The 24854-nt window shown below is 43.2% G+C and overlaps 1 protein-coding gene across 1 annotated transcript in view; it reads left to right on the top strand.

Moving 5' to 3' along the window:
• Positions 1-12193: 12193 nt before the first annotated feature.
• Positions 12194-24854, top strand: part of TRPV3 (transient receptor potential cation channel subfamily V member 3) — a 28561-nt gene continuing 15900 nt past the window's right edge. Inside the window, exons 1-5 of the mRNA XM_063957369.1 lie at positions 12194-12327; positions 13655-13738; positions 22142-22293; positions 23130-23306; positions 24634-24774. Of these exons, the coding sequence (XP_063813439.1) occupies positions 12194-12327; positions 13655-13738; positions 22142-22293; positions 23130-23306; positions 24634-24774 (688 nt within the window). The remainder of the gene's footprint in view (positions 12328-13654; positions 13739-22141; positions 22294-23129; positions 23307-24633; positions 24775-24854) is intronic.

Here is a 24854-nt window from a genome sequence, read left to right as displayed (position 1 = left end):
CCCTGAGAGTATCAGCACTATTCTTGTAATATGTGCAGTTAGAAATAAGGGATGGAGGCTGTGAGGAACAGAAAGCAGGTGACATGTTTTCAGTATGACGCTGCAGCATATTTCACAGAAGTTACTTCTTACTAGAAAGTCACCTACACATCAGCACAATCATATGTCCCTACATACAGTATTTTTGTTCTGATAAAAATGTTGTTTCTCTTAGTGATTATCCCTTCTTCATACGTCTGCAACTGATTCAACTGTGTGCCATAGGGATGGCCATCGACCACTGATGATGCAAAATAATCGATGGTCCATGGCCGATGTAGAAAAGTTTATCCATCGATGGGGAGAACCAGATGGTTCCCTGCCATTGATGCTACACAACCATCACATTTTTTTTCTCAAGGTGTTAGCTTAGCTTTGCCCCCAACACTGCTGCAAAGCTCAGCCTCCGGGCTCTGGTTGGCCTGACCATACGTGGGTGAAACTACTGATGGTTCCCTTGCAGATAGTTTCACACCATCGAGGTCATCCTTCAATGGTAACATCAATGATGATCATTGATGGGTAACCCACTGATCAGGGACGGATCTAGATTTTTCTTTAGGGGGGGCGGTTTACTGTTTAATCTTGACTCCTCCCTCTACAGTCCCAACTCCTCCCATCTGCAATCCTAACTCCTCCTCTCTCAATTCTGACTGAACTTTCTGAGTGAGACTGAGATAGAGCTTTGTGATTGTTCTATGTACATGTGACTGTGCTATGGGGTAATTGTATTTATTAACCCTAGTACCCACACACCAGCAAGTGAGGGGCAAATGTTCTGTAACCCTTGCTCTCCTGGCTCCTCTGTGCTGCTGTGGTATAGGCTGCAGCACATCATTCTGCCTCAGGCTCTCCCAGGAGAGCTCTCTTCTGCTCAAAAGTGGGCGTGGCTATGACTGTTAGGGGGGGCGGTCGCCCCATTCGCCCCCCCCTAGATCCGGCCCTGCCACTGATGGACATCCCTAGTGTGTTGTTGACATTTGATTCCTTGGGATGGTGCAGCTAGCGTGAGGGGTCTTTTGGATATAAGAGAATTGTTACTGGACAAGACTGGATATTGTGGGCAGTGCTGACTTTACAACACCTGTTAGGTGCACATTGCTTTATTACATGAGGCACTACTGTGTGTACAGTATGATTTTAAATACATTGCTTGAAGTTCCTAGAAATATACCTCACTATGTAAATGCATCCATTAAGAAGATAGGATGGGACCCAAAGATGTAATATTGAAGTCCTTTTGTACAGTATCTCAGGGCCATGTTAATGTACAGGCACACTGGGCATCAGGGGCATAGCCAGAACTTTGTGGGCCCCATAGCAACATTTTGAAGAGGCCCCCGTCCCAGCAGTTCTTAATTTTATGCCCTATAATAGTGCCCTAGTTCATTTTCTGAACCATAGTAGTGCCTTATTTAATGTTATGCCCCATAGTAGTGCCCTAGTTTCTTTTATGAATCACAGTAGTGCTTAAGTTCACCTTATGTCACATTTCATAGCTGCCAGTACACATTATGCCGCACAGTACCCCCAATTCACCTTATGATATATATTGCTCCCCGTTCATATTGTGCCTCATTACTGTGCCCCGGTTCATATTATATAACATTTAAATGCTCTCCAGTTCATTTTATACCACACTACAATGAACAGATCCAGGGGCATACCTAGATATATTGCACGCCCCAAGGAAAAAGTTTGAAAGGACCCCATACATAACACCCAATGGTGAAAAATGTATACAACGCATGTAACTTTCACATGGAAGGTGGGCTCCTCTCAGCTCTGGGCCCCATAGCAGCTGCACTGCCTGCACCTATGGTAGCTACGCCCTTGCCGGGCAACAATTTAGGGTCCTTCAAGCCGGGGCGGGTGGTGGTCACAAAATCAGGCAATTCAGCATACTGAGTTGTGGATCAGCGATACCTGTACTGCTGGCTGTCTTCCTATGCTATCACCATCTCAGGGTGGTGATAGCAACAATGAAGAAAACCTGTTTTTATTATTAAATATAGCCTGACTGTCCAGTAGGAACCCTGACTGGATGGGAATGCAGTAAGTCACTGCTTACTGCTGCCAGTCAGTATGGTCAGGAAGCTGAGCATTGCACAACTGACCTGGTGTTTTGTTTTGTTAAATAGCAAAACATTGTCTATTACTGAGATAAACAAGTAACTTATTCACCCATTATCTTATACATGACATTAACACACCTCTCCCTGTCCCCCTGTTGGGCCTGTGTGACATACCACAAAATGACATTGAGCATATGTCCTTTTGCACAAGAGATCCAAAAATATAAATTTAGGTCCATCTTTATTTGGACAGTGACACAATTTTTCCTCATTTTGGCTCTGTATGCCACCACAATTGATTTGAAAATAACAGAGATGTAACTCAAGTGCAGTCTTTCAGCTTTAATTCAAGGGGTTGAACAAAAATATTGTATACAAAGTTTAGGAATTGCAACCATTTTTATACACAGTCCCCTGTTTTCAGGGACTCAAATGTTATTGGTTTAATTAACATAATCGCAAATAAAATGTTAATTTTTAATACTTTATTGAGAATCCTTTGCAGACAATGACTGCCTGAAGTCTGGAACCCATGGAAATCACCAAATTCTGGGTTTCCTCCTTTGTTATGCTTTGCCAGGCTGTTACTGCAGATATCTTCAGATGTCATTTGTGGGTCTTTCTGCCTTTAGTATTGTCTTCAGCAAGTGAAATGCATGCTCGTTCAGGTTTATATCAGGTAATTGACTTGGCCATTGCAGAGTATTCCACTTCTTTGCCTTAAAAAACTCCTGTGTTGCTTTCACAGTATGTTTTGGGTCATTGTCCATCTGTACTGTGAAGCATTTTCCAATGAACTTTGCAGAAATCAACTGAATCTAAGCTGACCGTATAATACACTTCAGAATTCATCCGGATGCTTCTGACTTCTGTCACATCATCAATAAACACTAGTTGCCAAGTGCCATTGGAAGCCATGCAGGAACATGCATTACACTGCTTCCACCACATTTTATAGATTATGTGGTATGCTTCGGATCATGAGCCATTCAAAGCCTTCTCCATACTTTTTTCTCCCCTTCTTTCTGTTAAAAGTTGATCTTCGTTTCATCTATCCAAAGAATGCTGTTCCAACCTATTTGTCAAAATCTATTCTGTCCTACTCCTTTCTAATCTTGAGGCTTATGAATGGTTTGCACTTTGTGGTGAACTCTTTGTATTTGCATTTGTGAAGTCTTCTCTTTATGGACTTCAATAATAAAATGTGTACCTCTTGGACAGTGTTCTTCACTTGACTGGATGTTGTGAAGTGTTTTTTCTTTACCATGGAAATGATCCTATGATCATCCACCACTGTTGTCTTCTGTGTATGTCCAGACCTTTTTGTGTTGCCGAGCTCACCAGTGCATTCTTTTTTTTCTCAGAATGTGCCAAACTGTGATTTGGCCACTCCTAAGGTTCTCACTATCTCTCTGATGGATTTCTCTTTTCTTTTGCAGCCTAAGGTTAGCCTGTTTCATGTGCATTGAGTGCTCCTTTCACCACATGTTGTGGGTCCAGAGCAACAGCTTCTAAATACAAATGCCACACTTGGAATCAACTCCAGATCTTTTCCCTGCTTAATTGATAAAGAAATAACAAAGGAATAGCCCACACCTATCCAGCGGTGCAAGTGTGCGGGTACAGGTGGATATGGCGTACCCTTAAGAATTTAACCGTGGGTACGCTGTACCCACGATGACGGGCCGCCACTCCTTGACGCTTCATCCCACCCTCCCTCTCTCCGCTGCTGACCGCCGCTGACCACCACTCCTGCTCCTCTCCTGCCCCCCAGTGTCTTTGTTCAATTCAGCGCCGCCCGTGAGCCAATCAGAGCTTGCAGACCATCAGCCAAGGCTGCCGGACCACGAGCTTTGATTGGCTCACGGGTCGGCGCTGAATTGAACTAAGACACCCGCACCCGCCGGAGACTGAGGGGCAGGAGAGGCGCAGGCTGCGCTCTCCTCCCCTCACACACACACACAGGACAGCAGCAGCGGTGAGCAGCAGGGGAAGGGGGGGGAATGGGGCATGTTTACCTGGCACTGGGAGCATATCTGGCACTGGGGGCATATCTGGCTCTGGGGGGACATGTGTATCTGGCACTGGGGGCATATCTGGCACTGGGGGACATGTGTATCTGGCACTGGGGGATATCTGGCACAGGGGGCATATCTGGCACTGGGGCGACATGTGCATCTGGCACTGGGGGCATATCTGGCATGGGGAGACATGTGTATCTGGCACTGAGGGCATATATGGCACTGGGGGACATGTGTATCTGGCACTGTGGGGGCATTTCTGTATCTGGCACTGCAGGCACATCTGGCACTAGGGGCATATCTGGCACTGTGGGGGCATTTCTGTATCAGGCACTGGGGGCAATGTATATCTGACACAGTGGGGGCATTTGTCTATCTGGCACTGTGAGGCAATGTATATCTGGCACTCTGGGGGCATTTGTGTATCTGACACTGTGGGGCAATGTGTATCTGGCACTGTGAGGCAATGTATATCTGGCAATCTGGGGGCATTTGTGTATCTGGCACAGTGAGGCAATGTGTATCTGGCACAGTGAGGCAATGTGTATCTAGCACAGTGAGGCAATGTGTATCTGGCACTGTGGGGCCTCCGCCACGCGCACACAGTACCTGCAAGACATTTTTTCTACTTGCACCACTGCACCTATCTAAAAAACAGCTTTTGAGTCAATTGTCCAATTATTTTTGGTCCCTTGAAAAAGAGATATTAAACAGCTGTAATTTTTAATCCCTTTCTCCAGTTTGAATGTGAATACTCTCAAATTAAAGCTGACTCTGCACTTTAAAACCATATTAATTAAACAACTAACTTAAATCTGTTTTGTTAAACAGCTAAAATGACAAAAATTGTGTCAGTGTTCAAATATTTATGGACCTAACTAGATTTTTAAGAAAAATTTCAGAATCTTTTAGGCCGCTATAGGCAACACCAACTTTTTTGTTTGCATAATTTTTCATTCCTTTAGGTAACCTTATATCACCTTAAATTAATATTTCATATCCAAATATGTTTAATGGAAATTGTTAAAATTACATTTCATAAACATAATTGTATTTCTATTAAATTAGGATGTGTTCACAACATAATGAGTTATATAATAAGCCATGGGCCTGTTTATCTAATGATGCATGTTTTCGGCACTACAGTAGTTACAACATCCTCAGCAATTTCTAAAACAACTTAGTCATATTTTGGTTGATATTGTACTTTTGTCAAAACTGTCACAACAATAGCAGCTGTACTATATCCGGCATATACATATATGAAGTATGGAAGGTTTCAAGGTAGTTACATCCTGATTTGTTTCCAGGCTGTTCACATTCCTCATTTTATATCACAAAGGAACCTATGCTACATTTTAGTTAATACATATATTTTAAAGACTTATGGGGGTATTCAATTACCCTCAAAAAAACATAGAATGCGAAAAAAGTCAGTTTTCACGATTTTTCATAATATTTTACCGATATTTTTTTTATAGGCTATCCAATTAGTTCAGTGAATCCTGTGTGTGTTTTCGACAGCCGCAGCCTTGTTTTTGCATGAAAACAAGGCTGCTTCTAGGGATTTGGTTTCGCCTGTCTGAGGCAGGCGAAACAAAATCCCTGATAAGACGCGGTTTGCGCCAGCTTATCAGAGCTAATTGGATCACCTCCGGCGAACCAATTACCCATGGTCAATGGCCGTTGGTAACTGGATACCACGCTTAATTGTTAATTTTAAGGTTTTGTCAACTCAATTTGTGTTAAGATTTTTAGCCTTCCAATTTAAAAGATGATCAGAAAATATTTTTTTTTTATTCAATCCTCCTTTATTGAAGGATAGCATACACTGCACACATAAAAGTACAAATAGAGATAGTGTCAAATATCCAGATAAAAAAGTTAAATTACAAGGCAAATTCAGATTAGAAATTTTTAAAAGGAAAAGTAAATTGGGATGGTCAAGAGGATGCAGAAATAATGGTGATAAGGAATAGGGAGACAGAATATCAGGTTCTTCATGAGACAATATGTACTCCAGTTGGAACCATTTAGGTTTGAGCTATATATACTGTTTTGTGCCTCCCACCCCAAGGTGTTTTGTAGATTGGATACAGATCTCCTGACTGTAGGGTGACACATAAATAATGAGTATGCACCTTTATTCAATTGTTTAAATAACAATTTCTTGTACTGAAAAATTAAGATGTTTTGAAAATTAAACAACAAAAACCCAGGGTCCAGCCAGTATCTCTCCGTCTACCATAGTTGCAAAGAGTTAATCATATTTTATGCACAAAAAGAAACAGAGAAGGATTGGACTTGAAGTGGCGCACTTAAACATTAAATTGATGCATAAATTATAACTTTTATTAGAGTATATTTGTTAAAAAGACCTGTAGCTGTGAAATATTAAAACCAAAAAACCAAAAACAATTTACAGCAGGTAATACCTGAAGTCAGTGTTACTTAAAGTGACACTGACTTCAGGTATTAGCTGCTGTAAATTGAATAATGAACAGCCAATTATATTGAGATCACTAGTGAGGAGAAACACGGATTCATAGCTGTATAAGCATATGAATGCATACAAGTGAGGGGTCATAGCGCCCAAACAGATTATTCACTTAAAGTGATACTGACTTCAGATATTACCTGCTGTAAATTTATTGAGAACAGCTAATTACATTGAGATCACTAGTGAGGATAAACACTGACTCATAGCTGTACAAGCATATGATTGCACATAAGTGAGGGGTCATAGCGCCCAAACTGAGGGGGAGCTTTCTATTGGAATATTGCACTTTACAGTACCCTCAGTAAGCCTATCTAGTACAACTGATCAGTGACTTCAAAGCGCCATTGGGCACTCAGCCTAACAATACATATAATTTGATTCAAGGGTCATAGTACCTATAATATATTATATATGTGTAGCACTACACAGTTAGCACAGTGTGTGTTTTTATTCACACATATCACACTTTGTTTTGTCAATTTATATGTTTTTGGTTTTAATATTTCACAGCTACAGGTCTTTACTCTTTTTAACAAATATACTCTAATAAAAGTTATAATTTATGTATCAATTTAATGTTTAAGTGCGCCACTTCAAGTCCAATCCTTCTCTGTTTATTTTTGTGCATAACTATATATTGGCAACAATATATTCAGTGGCAGCACCCCCTATATAATTCAAATATCTGATATAGAATATAACTAGGGGTTTCCTTTGTTCTAATTTGTAACTTTTCTATAATATGCTAGTGCAGTAGTATCCCTTTCCCTTTCCCTGCTAACGTATTAATCATATTTTACCAGTATGGTGATTCCTCTGCTCTTTCAATTGTTTGATAGAGTTCAACTGGGACCATTCTATCACACTAGTGAGAACAACCTTCCTTCTGGTAGTTATTTGGGCAACTGTAAACACCTCATATTTTGACAGCTATAAAGAACATCTTCTGTAAGCCTTGTTCTTCCCCTGCACCCCTGGACAAAACAATAGTCTTCTCTTGTTATTGATGGTTAAAGATTCAGGGCCAGATGCATCATCGCTTGGAAAGTGATAAAATGGAGAGTGCAAAAGTACCAGCCAATCAGCTCCTAACTGGCATTTTTCAAACACAGCCTGTGACATGGTAGTTAGGACCTGATTGGCTGCCACTTTTTTACTCTCCATTTTATCACTTTCCAAGCGATGATACATCTAGCCCTCAGACTTGGAGACATTTATTTTAAACAAGGCTGTGGGTTTCTTATAAAGAACCAGTGTTCCATGGAAGCAGGCCATCTGTAATGTGATCCGATCCCATACTGTATGTTTCAACAAGCCTGCCAGAAATTGTCAGGTAGAGCACCATTTATCATGCACAGTGGGTTTTATAATTCACAACAAGTTTTATCACTCATTGATAAATGAGCCCGTATAATTTAGACTTTCAGCAACAAAATGTATTACCAGCTGAGTGGAACACACTAAGGGGGACATGTACTAAGCAGTGATAAAAGTGGAGAAGTGAGCCAGTGGAGAAGTTGCCCATGGCAACCAATCAGCATTGACGTAGCATTTATAATTTACATACTATAAAAGTACACAGAGCAGCTGATTGGTTGCCATGGGCAACTTCTCCACTGGCTCACTTCTCCACTTTTATCACTGCTTAGTACAGGTACCCGTAAATGCTTAAAACTAAATACTTGTGTGTTCATTGCCTAGCTATATTTAGGAGTTCTGCAAAACCTGTGCATCAGTTTAAATCTTGCTAAGGGAGAATGATATGAGGACTGCATCTACCATATCTCTTCAAATTGAATTGATTCAGTAAATTGGCTCTAAAATCAGAAAACTCATCACAGTTTCTCGAATTGTATAACTGAATAAAAAACACATTGTTGAACTGTTCAAGCTGGTCTGACATGTTTCACAGTTACATTTCAGCTGAGATTTTAGCTGGTCAATTTTTATTTTATTGTTTTCAATACTGTTAAAATGTATTTCCCAACAAGTTCCCATTCCCATCACCTGCCTTTCTGTTAATTACATTTTAATGTTTAGATCAAGTGGATATCTGATTTTGCCTGTATATATTATTATACTAATCAACTTTCTCTTTCTTATTGCAGAATGATGAGTAAGAACGAGGGGGTGCCACTTCTGCCCAAGGACAGGATTCCACCAGGGACTCCCCCAAGAACACCAAAACTAGATAATGGACTGAAAAGAAGGTGAGCATTATACAGATAGTATCATATTAGGAGCCCTGCACTTCACCAGAGAGCTACTCTTTTCTCCATACTTGTCTATTTTTATCTCCCCTACAAGAGAGTAGCAGGTGGCAAGGCAACACTGGGTGACAGGGCCTCGTTTTGGAATCCGTAACCCACAGCACAATGTGTGATCACACCCTCATTTTATCCATTTCACTAAAGAAAGAAGGCTGGGTGTGGGAGGATGACCTGCTGTCCCAAGAGTCAGTGGGAACTCCCCAAAATGTATGAACCTTCCTGATGTTAACGGATAGCAGACACTTGTGACTTTTTCATATATCGATCCAAATGATACTTGGTAACCTGGACATAGAATGCGATATGGTCACAGGAGAGGAGTGCAGAAGAGGAGTGCATCCACTAAGAGGGAGGGGATGTATTCTGGTGGCTGGGAAATTAAGATATCAACCAGGGTCTCTGCCCCTTTACTCTCTGCCCCTGGTGTTCTGCCTTCCGAGTTCTCCCCAAACCTATTGGTAGCAATGGACCTTTTTGTAGTAATACAAATAGAATGGAATATATACAGTATACATAATACATTTTCTCATTGTACATCCGTAGAGAAGACAGAAAGCTACTGTATATTTTGCTTTTAAATTATTACTTGCATTTTAGTATAAACATATGAATGGAGCTATAATTTGGCTAGAGATGATAACATACAAAAAAATTTAAACTTTAAGTGGAATACACCTTCCCCACATAAAATTAAATAAAATTATATCTATCTATCTATCTATCTATCTATCTATCTATCTATCTATCTATCTATCTATCTATCTATCTGTATATATATATATTTTATATATATATATATATATATATATATAAAGGAAGATCAGAGGAGCGCTTCATAGTGCAAATATGCTTTTTATTCACAGACACATAGTGTCAGGCCCCTATGACTCGTACCACTGGCTTCATACCAGTGGTACAAGTCATAGGGGCCTGACGCTATATCGGCGGCTGGTGGAGCTGATGCCAGGAGTGTGTCAATCTAAACCAAGTGGTAATCTAAGTCCACTCAGAGGAACTCTGAGCAGTGGCGTCACAAGGCGGGTGCGGGGGGTGCGGCCCGCACCCGGGTGTGACGCCTGGAGGAGGGTGACACCAAATGTCAGCTCCTCCGCACTGACAGGAACCAGGTGCTGCAGTGAGAAAGTCTCCTACAGCACCCGGCTCCTGTCACAGAAGAGGAGCCGACAGCGGACGGAGACTGGCTCTGGGGGAAGCCCAGCATCTCCGGAGATGCTGGGCTCACCCCAGAGTGACGATTCTGGGATCCCCGCAAAGCCACGCCCCCTAAGTACAAGGCCACACCCCCTTTTTGCCGTGATCGCGGCAGGAGATCAGGGGCGCGCACCGGGTGTCACCACACCCGGTGTCACCACACCCGGTGACGCCTCTGACTCTGAGGTATTAGGAGAAGCTAAATTTGGATATCTGCTGTATTTTAACATGTGTCTGTGAATAAAAAGCATATTGCACTATGAAGCGCTCCTCTGATCTTCCTTTTTAGACAAATCATCCCATGGGATTCTGGGATTCCTTCCAGAGGTAGCTGCAGTCTGCAAACACAGATTTGGTGCTGGCAAATAAACTAGAGGATAAGCTCCGGGCTAGTCCTTGGAATTACCGTGAAGCACACCTGTACACTGTTACACAAAAAAAAAATATATATATATATATATTTATTTATTTATATATAGCATCCAGAGATAAATCGCACACACTTTGTAGTCTAATATCATGGGTGCCAGGTCAAATACATTTAAATACAGTCCATTCCTTGTATATTCCACCAAGGTCTAATACAAGGAGACCAGCACTACACCAAATAGCAAAAAAGTGAATAAAATGTAATGCAATAGCAGCATATTCAGGCCTTTAAGATAACTTGCTTATACTCATCAGGATTATGTGGGATAAAGTCCATAGGTAAATACACAGTATATATATATATATATATATATATATATACTGAATACAAATATATTCACGCACTGCAGAATTAACACGCAATATCCATGACTTGCCATTTCTAATTGAATTGCACAACTACAGTATCAGGAGCGCGCTTCATGAAAATATCCTGTGAAATGTGCCTAATGTTAACCCGCGAGCACAGGGCACATGGACCTTGGGGGTAATTAAATCTACCCCTGTATGTTTCTTTTTTGTCCTGTTTTTGCCATACATGTGAGGATTTAAAAGGCGAGGCTTTCGGAAGTTAATGGACTGTATACTTAAGAGGAAGTATATACATTCTTATCACTTGCCAGGCCAGTAAGGTGACATGTGTGATCTTTTTTATGGTTTCCTGTGTGCCTACTGTATCTGGAAGTTAGGATTTGGTCTTCCAGTTCTACATTCCACAAGAATCTTGTGGGCACCCCAGCTAATGCAGAGGTGCAAGTAGAAATATTTTCTTAGTGGTACTGAGTGCCGAAAAATGGGCGTAGTCATGTGTTGTGAGGGGGCGTGACCACATTTCACTAGTGGGAGTGGCTACATGACACTAGCGGCGTGGCCACACAACACAGACCCTTTTCTTTGGACTCTGGGGGCAAGGCTGGAAATATATAGTAATGCCTCCAGTATAATAAATACATATAGTAATGCCCCCAATTTGATAACAATATATAGTAATGCCTCCAGGAGGCTTAGTGATGCATTATAATTGTGGTAATGGAGGTCAGGGGTGCAAAGTGTGTGGCAGGTGGTACTGCGTACCCGCTGCCAAATTCTTAAGGGTACTCCATACCCGAGCGTACCCGCATACTTCCACCACTGAGCTAATGCAACCCTGAGATGGCAATAGCAATCAGAGGATAGGAGCAGAATATGAATGCCCCACCGATTATGGCTATTGCTTGCACCCTTGATAACATCCCGCCTTCACAGAATCTAGACCTTTCGGCTTTAATCAATATCTATATCCACGCCACAACCACACAGTGGAAGATTCTTTACATTCCAGTATAATATATCAGGAATAATTATGGATTATTATGCATCAATCACAGAAACCAGTTATCAGAACATTATGCAAACAAGACAACTTTATAATTGCAGCATCTATTCTTAGGCACAAATAATATGCCTCACTGCATTAACACAACTGGTTAGGTAAGGCTCTGCCCTGATTTATGCCACTCAGGCTATGTGTGTTTCATTTATCACAAGGACTTTTGAGCAGCTCAGTTCTAAAGCAGATGTCCTACTCAAGCACTTAAGATACTGTATAGAGAAAATACCTTTTCTTTTCTTTTTTTTGTGTTAATCGGTTACTTAAATACTTTATCAATGTCAATCCAGCATCTTGATCGATTACTGACAGAAACCTCTTTTTCCAGTGACACCACAGACTTCCCGGTGGTACCCAACAAATCTTCTTTCCCAGTGTTTTCCAAACCTATGGATTCAAATATAAAGCAATGGTGAGTAGCTACATTTCTAATCATACATTTATTAATGCATCTATTAGAGTATGATACAGGTTACTTTGCTGTATCTGATGTTTTGTTATTGTCTGCGTTAGTCATCACTGACTAGATCACAGGTTCTCAAACTCGGTCCTCAGGACCCCACACAGTGCATGTTTTGCAGGTCTCCTCACTGAATCGCTAGTGAAATAATTAGCTTCACCTGTGGATTTTTAAAATGTGTCAGTGAGTAATGAGTACACCTGTGCACCTGCTGGGTGACCTGGAAAATGTGAACTGTGTGGAGTGCTGAGGACCGAGTTTGAGAACCACTGGTCTAGATCAATCCCTACAAGGACTACAATATGCTGACCTTATGCAGAGAGCTACACTGTAGTCATCATTAAAGTCCATTCAGGTGCTATCTGCTCAGAAAATGCAGTGATGGATAGCGCTGTATCACATAGGTATGGAAGAATATAAGCTCATAGTTATAGATATAATTTGCTGCCAGTGTGTGTGTGTGTGTGTGTGTGTGTGTGTGTGTGTGTGTGTGTGTGTGTGTGTGTGTGTGTGCCCCCTGTCTCATGTCAAATGCTAAAATTAATGTTCTTTCACAAACATCCTAATAAATCAATTCTTCCAATTATATCAGTATGTATTCACTTACTGGGATACAATAAGAGGAAAGTATACATATATGTGATTCACATATGAGACAGTTGTTGGAAATGTCTTTACTGTAATTTTATATCGCAAAATTCTAAGATGTATTTTGCGTATTAGACTTGGGTTAGAGTGTATATATATATATATATATACAAAAACAGCTTGGAACACACTCACATTTTGAAAATTCCCTTGCTGGGGTGCGATCCAATGAGGGAAACCCGAAGCTACTGGAAAAGGGGTATAAGTAAATAATTGGGAAACAGAGCCTGATGTATATGTATGATTATGTAAATGATGGAAGGCCTGAATGTAAGGAAGGACAAGCCGAAAGCCACAGGTTGAGAGTCAGATAGTAAAAGGATTAGAGACATCCAACATCACAGAGGAGTGATCTCAGGCTCCAGTTATACTGATGCAGAAAGATTGTGGCAACAACGTTCATTCATCTTTTTTAATTGTCATTAATTTGCAGTTTATCATTGAAATAAGAGAACTGTGGTCTTAGCAAAAACACAAGTCAGTATTTTCAGGTGATGGTAGCAATAGATTACCATATTTCTTAGATCAAAATCTAAATGTGCAGTTATTATGTTTTTGCTGAATGACAAAGACAGATGACATCTATATAATGTGCTGTATAAATCTTTTTATATACTTCTACCCTAACTAGTGATAGCAGAAAAAGTGAAGACATCGACTCCCCGCAAACTCCTCAAGATGTGTCAGAGTATCTGTTAAGACAATATAACACTGGGTAAGGTCTTTTTCTATGCAAAATATTAGGATACATCTAGACGGGTTGAAAACAAAATCCTGGCAGTCAGGATCCCGACAGTCAGAAGACTAATAGCGGAACCCCAATGGACACAATCCCGATCGATCCGGGTAAGTATTCTAGCCCTACCCCTAACCCACCTCCCACAGCCTAGAATAACCTTCCCTTCCCGAAGCCTAACCCTAAGTGCCCCCCCCCCTCCCCCCACAGCCTACCCCTAACCCACCCCTAATGCCTAACCTTAACCCCACTACTTACTCATGGGATCTGTCAGGATTCTGTCCGTCAGGATTCCGCTGTCAGTTTTCTGACCGGCTGCCACATCCCCTTTAGACATCCAATATTATCAATTTTCATTGATTTCAAATCAGTATTTGTATGTATTGGGACAGTTTATCATGACTGGGCGATAAGAAAGAATTTCTGTCACCGCTTAGTCCAGTGACAGAAGTTAACTTGGCATCTAATTTATTATTAAAATATTGCAACGACAACTGAGTGATACCCAGCTCCCAGCAATACTGGCTGGCATCAGTAAGGGTGGCTACACATCAGAACGACTGGCAATCGGGCCGATTGTCAGGGCGATTTCCCTTCGTCCTGGACCATACCAGATTGCTGATACACACCAGTAAGATGTAATGACCAACGGAGCGATAATTTTTCCATCCTTCATTACACTGCACTGGGTCACATGCTATATCTTTCGGGTGGCCATGTAGCAGGGCCGACCGAAAGATGATGCATGTGATCCGTGGGAGTGAGCAACAGTGCGCACACAGTAAATGATTTGCACGATTTGTCGTGCCATTGCGGTAAATCGTGACGATAGTGCTCTGGTGTGTACCCACCCTAAGGGGCCTCTTTCCATTTTACATGCCCTCTGGTCATGCATGAAATGGCCTTTTCAGTTCACATATGTGTCTATTCATGAAGCAGTGAAAAGAGTGGAGAAGTGAGCCTGTGGAGAAGTTGCCCAAGGCAACCAATCAGCTGCTCCGTACAATTGTATAGTATGCAAATTATAAATGTTCTCCACTGGCTCATTTCTCCACTCTTTTCACTGCTTCATGAATAGACCCCTTAATTCTGTGCAGTACATGCATTATTATAATGTACATGATCATTAGTATAATGCAGAGGTGCGTCTTAAATAATCAGCTCTAAGTGTAGAGCTGCTCAGGTAATTTCAGGAGTCGGACCTCATTATATTTCTTACTTAAGGTTTTTGTAAGAGACATTACATAGGGAGCTCATTTGCATTCACCATAGCTACTTACAGAATTTTCTTTAATGTCTCTTATTTTGTTAAGGTGTCCCTAAAACCACTGGGATACATTTACTGAAGATTGGTTTTCAAAGCTGCCGAGAATTGGTGGCTTTGAAAACGATATTTAAAAATAAGAATTTACTTACCGATAATTCTATTTCTCATAGTCCGTAGTGGATGCTGGGGACTCCGTCAGGACCATGGGGAATAGCGGCTCCGCAGGAGACAGGGCACAAAAAGTAAGCTTTTAGGATCACATGGTGTATACTGGCTCCTCCCCCTATGACCCTCCTCCAAGCCTCAGTTAGGTACTGTGCCCGGACGAGCGTACACAATAAGGAAGGATCTTGAATCCCGGGTAAGACTCATACCAGCCACACCAATCACACCGTACAACTTGTGATTTGAACCCAGTTAACAGTATGATAACAACGAAGAAGCCTCTGAAAAGATGGCTCACAACAATAATAACCCGATTTTTGTAACAATAACTATGTACAAGTATTGCAGACAATCCGCACTTGGGATGGGCGCCCAGCATCCACTACGGACTATGAGAAATAGAATTATCGGTAAGTAAATTCTTATTTTCTCTAACGTCCTAGTGGATGCTGGGGACTCCGTCAGGACCATGGGGATTATACCAAAGCTCCCAAACGGGCGGGAGAGTGCGGATGACTCTGCAGCACCGAATGAGAGAACTTCAGGTCCTCCTTAGCCAGAGTATCAAATTTGTAAAATTTTACAAACGTGTTCTCCCCTGACCACGTAGCTGCTCGGCAAAGTTGTAATGCCGAGACCCCTCGGGCAGCCGCCCAAGATGAGCCCACCTTCCTTGTGGAGTGGGCATTTACAGATTTAGGCTGTGGCAGGCCTGCCACAGAATGTGCAAGTTGGATTGTGCTACAGATCCAACGAGCAATCGTCTGCTTAGACGCAGGAGCACCCATCTTGTTGGGTGCATACAGGATAAACAGCGAGTCAGATTTTCTGACTCCAGCCGTCCTTGAAATATATATTTTCAATGCTCTGACAACGTCCAGCAACTTGGAGTCCTCCAAGTCGCTAGTAGCCGCAGGCACCACAATAGGCTGGTTCAAGTGAAAAGCCGAAACCACCTTAGGCAGAAACTGAGGACGCGTCCGCAGTTCTGCCCTGTCCGAATGGAAAATCAGATATGGGCTTTTGTACGATAAAGCCGCCAACTCTGCTACTCTCCTGGCTGAAGCCAGGGCCAGTAGCATGGTTACTTTCCATGTAAGATACTTCAAATCTACCGATTTGAGCGGCTCAAACCAATGGGATTTGAGAAAATCCAAAACTACGTTGAGATCCCACGGTGCCACTGGAGGCACAATCGGGGGCTGTATATGTAGTACACCTTTGACAAAGGTTTGTACTTCAGGCACTGAAGCCAATTCTTTCTGGACGAAAATCGATAAGGCCGAAATTTGAACCTTAATAGACCCCAATTTGAGGCCCATAGACAATCCTGCCTGCAGGAAATGTAGGAATCGACCCAATTGAAATTCCTCCGTTGGGGCCTTCTTGGCCTCACACCACGCAACATATTTTCTCCAAATGCGGTGATAATGTTGTGCGGTCACTTTCTTCCTGGCTTTAATCAAGGTAGGAATAACTTCCTCTGGAATGCCCTTTTCTTTTAGAATCCGGCGTTCAACCGCCATGCCGTCAAACGCAGTCGCGGTAAGTCTTGGAACATACAAGGTCCCTGCTGAAGCAGATCCCTTCTTAACGGTAGAGGCCACGGCTCTTCCGTGAGCATCTCTTGAAGTTCCGGGTACCAAGTCCTTCTCGGCCAATCCGGAGCCACGAGTATTGTTCTTACTCCCCGTAGCCGTATAATTCTCAGTACCTTTGGTATGAGAGGCAGAGGAGGAAACACATACACGGACTGGTACACCCACGGTGTTACCAGAGCGTCCACAGCTATTGCCTGAGGGTCTCTTGACCTGGCGCAATATCTGTCCAGTTTCTTGTTGAGGCGGGACGCCATCATGTCCACCTTTGGTTTTTCCCAACGGTTCACAATCATGTGGAAGACTTCTGGATGAAGTCCCCACTCTCCCGGGTGGAGGTCGTGTCTGCTGAGGAAGTCTGCTTCCCAGTTGTCCACTCCCGGAATGAACACTGCTGACAGTGCTATGACATGATTTTCTGCCCAGCGAAGAATCCTTGCAGCTTCTGTCATTGCTCTTCTGCTTCTCGTGCCGCCCTGTCTGTTTACGTGGGCGACTGCCGTGATGTTGTCCGACTGGATCAACACCGGCTGACCCTGAAGCAGCGGTTTTGCCAGGCGTAGAGCATTGTAAATCGCTCTTAGCTCCAGTATATTTATGTGAAGAGACGTCTCCAGGTTTGACCACACGCCCTGGAAGTTTCTTCCCTGTGTGACTGCTCCCCAGCCTCGTAGGCTGGCATCCGTAGTCACCAGGACCCAGTCCTGTATGCCGAATCTGCGGCCCTCTAACAGATGGGCACTCTGCAACCACCACAGAAGAGACACCCTTGTTCTTGGTGACAGTGTTATCCGCTGATGCATGTGCAGATGCGATCCGGACCATTTGTCCAGCAGATCCCACTGAAATATTCGTGCGTGGAATCTGCCGAATGGAATTGCTTCGTAAGAAGCCACCATCTTTCCCAGGACTCTTGTGCATTGATGTACTGACACATTTCCTGGTTTTAGGAGGTTCCTGACAAGTTCGGATAACTCCCTTGCTTTCTCCTCCGGGAGAAACACCTTTTTCTGAACAGTGTCCAGAATCATTCCCAGGAACAGCAGACGTGTCGTCGGGGTCAATTGAGATTTTGGAAGATTCAGAATCCACCCGTGTTGTTGAAGTACTACTTGGGTTAGTGCTACTCCGACTTCCAGCTGTTCTCTGGACCTTGCCCTTATCAGGAGATCGTCCAAGTAAGGGATAATTAATACGCCTTTTCTTCGTAGAAGAACCATCATTTCGGCCATTACCTTGGTAAAGACCCGAGGTGCCGTGGACAAACCAAACGGCAGCGTTTGAAACTGATAATGACAGTTTTGTATCACAAACCTGAGATACCCTTGGTGTGAAGGGTAAATTGGGACTGCAGATAAGCATCTTTTATGTCCAGGGACACCATGAAGTCCCCTTCTTCCAGATTCGCTATCACTGCTCTGAGTGACTCCATCTTGAACTTGAATTTCTGTATGTACAGGTTCAAGGATTTCAGATTTAGAATAGGTCTTACCGAACCGTCCGGCTTCGGTACCACAAATAGTGTGGAATAATACCCCTTTCCCTGTTGTAGGAGGGGTACCTTGACTATCACCTGCTGAGAATACAGCTTGTGAATTGCTTCCAATACCGTCGCCCTTTCTGAGGGAGACGTTGGTAAAGCAGACTTTAGGAACCGGCGAGGGGGAGACTTTTCGAATTCCAACTTGTAACCCTGAGATACTACCTGCAGGATCCAAGGGTCCACCTGTGAGCGCGCCCACTGTGTGCTGAAAATCTTTAGTCGACCCCCCACCGCCCCTGAGTCCGCTTGCACAGCCCCAGCGTCATGCTGAGGGCTTTGTAGAAGCCGGGGAGGGCTTCTGTTCGTGGGAAGTAGTTGCTTGCTGCACCCTCTTACCCCTTCCTTTGCCTCTGGGCAAATATGACTGTCCTTTTGCCCGCTTGTTCTTATAGGAACGAAAGGACTGCGGCTGAAAAGACGGTGTCTTTTTCTGTTGGGAGGTGACCTGAGGTAAAAAAGTGGATTTTCCGGCTGTTGCCGTGGCCACCAGATCCGATAGACCGACCCCAAATAATTCCTCTCCTTTATACGGCAATACTTCCATATGCCGTTTGGAATCCGCATCACCTGACCACTGTCGCGTCCATAAACTTCTTCTGGCAGATATGGACATCGCACTTACTCTCGATGCCAGAGTGCAAATATCCCTCTGAGCATCTCGCATATAAAGAAAAGCATCCTTTAATTGCTCTATAGTCAATAAAATACTGTCCCTATCCAGGGTATCAATATTTTCAGTCAGGGAATCCGACCACACCACCCCAGCACTGCACATCCAGGCTGAGGCTATTGCTGGTCGCAGTATAACACCAGTATGTGTGTATATACTCTTCAGGGTAGTTTCCAGCCTCCTATCAGCTGGATCCTTGAGGGCGGCCGTATCAGGAGACGGTAACGCCACTTGTTTTGATAAGCGTGTGAGCGCCTTATCCACCCTAGGGGGTGTTTCCCAGCGCGCCCTAACCTCTGGTGGGAAAGGGTATAATGCCAATAACTTCTTTGAAATTAGCAGTTTTCTATCGGGGTTAACCCACGCTTCATCACACACGTCATTCAATTCCTCTGATTCTGGAAAAGCTACAGGTAGTTTTTTCACACCCCACATAATACCCCCCTTTGAGGTACCTGCAGTATCAGAGATATGCAAAGCCTCCTTCATTGCCGTGATCATATAACGTGTTGCCCTATTGGAAAATACGTTTCTTTCTTCACCGTCGACACTAGATTCATCTGTGTCGGTACCTGTGTCGACTGACTGAGGTAAGGGACGTTTTACAGCCCCTGATGGTGCCTGAGACGCCTGGACAGGTACTAACTGGTTTTCCGGCCGTCTCATGTCGTCAACTGACTTTTGCAGCGTGCTAACATTATCACGTAATTCCATAATTAATGCCATCCATTCCGGTGTCGACTCCCTAGGGGGTGACATCACCATTACCGGCAATTGCTCCGCCTCCACACCAACATCGTCCTCATACATGTCGACACACATGTACCGACACACAGCAGACACACAGGGAATGCTCTTATCGAAGACAGGACCCCACTAGCCCTTTGGGGAGACAGAGGGAGAGTTTGCCAGCACACACCAAAGCGCTATAAAAATGTATATAAACAACCCTAAAAGGTGTTGTTTCTGTTATATGCGCTTAATATATAAAAATATCGCCAAAATATGCCCCCCTTCTCTGTTTTACCCTGTTTCTGTAGTGCAGTGCAGGGGAGAGTCCTGGGAGCCTTCCTCACAGCGGAGCTGAGCAGGAAAATGGCGCTGTGTGCTGAGGAGAATAGGCCCCGCCCCCTAAAACGGCGGGCTCTTCTCCCGGAGTTTGCGATATATGGCAGGGGTTAAATACATCCATATAGCCTCAAGGGCTATATGTGATGTATTTTAGCCATAGAAAAAGGTATTATACATTGCTGCCCAGGGCGCCCCCCCCAGCGCCCTGCACCCTCAGTGACCGCTGGTGTGAAGTGTGCCGACAACAATGGCGCACAGCTGCAGTGCTGTGCGCTACCTTCTGCCGCCTGTTTCCGGACCTCTGGACCTCTTCAACTTCGGCATCTGCAAGGGGGGTCGGCGGCACGGCTCCGGGACCGGACTCCATGGCTGGGCCTGTGTTCGATCCCTCTGGAGCTAATGGTGTCCAGTAGCCTAAGAAGCAAATCCATCCTGCACGCAGGTGAGTTCACTTCTCTCCCCTAAGTCCCTCGATGCAGTGAGCCTGTTGCCAGCAGGACTCACTGAAAATAAAAAACCTAAAAACTTTTTCTAAGCAGCTCTTTAGGAGAGCCACCTAGATTGCACCCTGCTCGGACGGGCACAAAAACCTAACTGAGGCTTGGAGGAGGGTCATAGGGGGAGGAGCCAGTACACACCATGTGATCCTAAAAGCTTACTTTTTGTGCCCTGTCTCCTGCGGAGCCGCTATTCCCCATGGTCCTGACGGAGTCCCCAGCATCCACTAGGACGTTAGAGAAAGGTAAATACTGATACACCATACAGATTCTTCTTAGGGGATGTTCCTACATAAATATACACTATATAAATTTATTATTTTTGGAAGAAAGCTGTGCATATTAGTGTATGTTTCACAGGTGTATAAAAGCATATAACTAAAACGTTGGTGCCCCATAGCAAATTATGATGGGGTCCTCCAAAGTTTTAAGGCCCCCCACCTCTTTCCTCCCTTATCATAATAAGCCAAACAACCGGCTCCTCCTCCGCCACCACTGCTGTCTACATATGTCGCCCCAGAGCTTTATTCCACTCTGAGGCCTAATTCAGACCTGATCGCAGCAGCAAATTTGTTAGCTAATGGAAAAAACCATGTGCACTGCAGGGGGGGGGGGGGGGTCAGATATACTGTAACATTTGCAGAGAGAGTTAGATTTGGGTGGGTTATATTGTTTCTGTGCAAGGTAAATACTGGCTGCTCTATTTTTACACTACAATTTAGATTTCAGTTTGAACACACCCCACCCAAATCTAACTCTCTCTGCACATGTTATATCTGTCCTCCCTGCAGTGCACATGGGCCCTCATTCCGAGTTGATCGCTCGCAAGGCGAATTTAGCAGAGTTGCTCACGCTAAGCCTACGCCTACTGGGAGTGTATCTTAGCTTCTTAAAATTGCGACCGATGTATTTGCAATATTGCGATTACAAACTACTTAGCAGTTTCAGAGTAGCTTCAGACTTACTCGGCATCTGCGATCAGTTCAGTGCTTGTCGTTCCTGGTTTGACGTCATAAACACACCCAGCGTTCGCCAAGACACTCCCCCGTTTCTCCAGCCACTCCTGCGTTTTTTCCGGAAACGGTAGCGTTTTTCTCCACACGCCCCTAAAACGCCGTGTTTCCGCCCAGTAACACCCATTTCCTGTCAATCACACTACGATCGCCGGAGCGAAGAAAAAGCCGTGAGTAAAAATACTATCTTCATTGTAAAATTACTTGGCGCAGTCGCAGTGCGAATATTGCGCATGCGTACTAAGCGGAATTTCACTGCGATGCGATGAAAATTACAGAGCGAACGACTCGGAATGAGGGCCATGGTTTTGCCCATTAGCTAACAAACTCGCTGCTGCGATCAGATCTGAATTAGCAACTAAATCCTTTACTGGGTCAGCAACCCTTTACCCTCCTTCCCCACCAGGGATGTCCCACAGAGCAATGTGCCTGGAGTAGCAATAGTGGTAGAGATTTGCATTAACATCAACATTATATAACATTTATGTCGCACAAATGTTACTTGTCATCTATAATTCAGAAAAGTAGCAATAATATGTTTTGTCTGCTTTTCTTTAGTCCTGATTCATTAAACCCAAAGAAAACATCAAAAAGACCACCTAAAAATCTGTTGTTTAAAGCAGTTTCTGAAGGAGATTTGGAGTCATTGAACAGATTTCTTGAGGAAGCAAAAGAATCAGCTGCTGCATTAACCGAGAGAGGTGCACAAGGTAACTATTCTCATGCTACAGTGATGACGTCACAATCCCACATCCGTAACTTGAAGGAGTTTCTCACATTCAGACAACATGGCTTTACTGGCTTGTACTACAACTTTTTCTAAATGCAATGACTTATATTTCAGATTTTTATTCTGCCATGTTATTATATACCATTCAGCAAGGTTTCAAAGCTGCCATAGCAGTCCAGGTTTTAAGGCTATCCCTGCTTAAGCACGGATTAATAATTCAAACTGACTGAATTTCTAATTAAGTCACCGGTGCCTAAAAAATGGATATCCTTAAAACCTGGGCTGTTAGGATGCCCTGAGAACAAGTTTGGGAAACTCTGCCATACAGAATTGCTTATGTTTCCCCTGCATCAAAATTGACACAACACCATAACAAAGGGTTGTGTCATATCGTAAGCAACAGATAGAAATTCAGTAGTAAACCTCCAAAGCAACTATCTTTTTGTGTTAAAAGATATTCATTCAGCCGATGCAAATATATCTGAAAAATGTATCAGTGCACCTAAATTTTTGTACGGACGACCAAACAGCCCATATACTGCCGACACTGACATCACAACTGGGTGGGCAAATTTAAATGACTGCCCAGTTGTGATGTCTGGCCTGGCTAAATTGGCTACTCTGTCAGCAGATTTGGCGGCCCGCGGACAAGTCGCCATGCATGTACCCAGCCTTACTAGAGGAAATTGGATGGCTTATGCTAGTCCTCATACGTTGTGCTTTCTCCACCATTTCATCAGACATGTACAGTAGTTAGTTAATACTAACATCAATGTTTTGTTGGAGTGTGACTCACACTTATAATCTCTGTTTCAGATTTTTTCATGTACAAATTTACATCAAAGGACACTGGGAAAACCTGTCTGATGAAAGCATTACTGAACATAAATGATAACACTCATGAGATTGTGTGTATTCTGCTGTCATTCGCTGAGGAGAATGGATTCTTGGATAGATTTATTAATGCTGAGTACACAGAAGAAAATTATAAAGGTAAGTAACAATGTGTTTGCACATAGCTGCGTATCTCCCAGCTTTGTGGATCCTTGAATTGGAACAAGCTGCGTGGTTATATCCGGATGGGGCATGTCTACATTACAAAGGAGGCATAACCACGGTTAGGGTGACATTTACTAAGCAGTGATAAAAATGGAGAAGTGAGCCAGTGGAGAAGTTGCCCATTGTAATTTGTAACCAATCAGCATTGACGTAACATTTATAATTTGCATACTATAACAGTATACAGAGCAGCTGATTGGTTGACATGGTCAATTTCTCCACTGGCTAACTTCTCCACTTTTATCACTGCTTAGTACATGTCTCCCTCAGTGTTCTTTAAGTGCTAGGTTATCCTTTACCTCCTTCCCATTGCCACGCACTCCAGTGTCAGGCAATAGAAATTGGCCCTTGAATAGCCCCAATACTTAAATCCATGCAAAATGTACACTTTCATCATGACTATTGCATACCTCCCAACATTTCTGTGTCTGAGAGAGGGGGATATCCCACCTACCAAAGGAGCGCGCCCCGCCAACAAGGAGTCATAACTTTGTGATAAAGCAGTGAAGCCCCTCATTAAAGGGGCAGAGCCCCATACTAGTGCCCTAGTTTCTTTTATTAATGGCAGTAAGGCTTAAGTTCACCCTATGTCACATTTCAGAGCTGCCAGTACACATTATGCTGCACAGTACCTCAAATCCACATTATGATATATAGTGCTCCCCGTTCATATTGTTCCTCATTACAGCGCCCTGGTTCATATTGTATAACATTAAAATGCCCTACGGTTAATTTTATACCACACTACAATGAGCAGGTCCAGGGGCATACATAGATATATTGCAGGCCCAAAGGAAAAATTTTGAAAGGACCGCTACGTACCACCCAATGGCGAAAAATGTATATAACACATGTAACTGTGACAGGAAAGGTGGCCCCTCTCAGCTCTGGGCCCCATAGCAGCTGCACTGCCTGCACCTATGGTAGCTATGCCCTGTATATAACACATGTAACTGTGACAGGGAAGGTGGCCCCTCTCAGCTCTGGGCCCCATAGCAGCTGCACTGCCTGCACCTATGGTAGCTACGCTCTTGTCTATAGGGCTTTATGATATGACCATAAGTGGCACTGTCTGTTCTCCTCACCCAGTAACACATAAAACAACATTTGTAATACTGTACATTACCGGGTAATGAAGGGCGATATATTCACAAATTGTGCTTCATGCTATCTGACAGCATAAATTACAAATGCAAGTTTATTTTATCTGATACCTATTTAAATTTTTTTGAACCATTATGGTTTATGTCTCCACTTCTAGGTCAAACTGCACTGAATATAGCCATTGAGAGACGACAAAGTGACCTTGTCAAGTGCTTAATTAAGAAAGGGGCGAATATCAATGTACGGGCACAAGGCCGCTTCTTTAACCCCAAAAATAAGCATGAAGGATTCTATTTTGGTAAGTTTGACAAACTCTATAATTTATTAGCAGTGCAATAAATGTATCTACCAGTTATTTTAATCCAAATGTCCAATCAT

This window comes from Pseudophryne corroboree, chromosome 2, assembly GCF_028390025.1.
Source record: "Pseudophryne corroboree isolate aPseCor3 chromosome 2, aPseCor3.hap2, whole genome shotgun sequence".
NCBI lineage: Eukaryota > Metazoa > Chordata > Amphibia > Anura > Myobatrachidae > Pseudophryne > Pseudophryne corroboree.
This window is presented reverse-complemented; position numbering and strand designations above follow the sequence as displayed.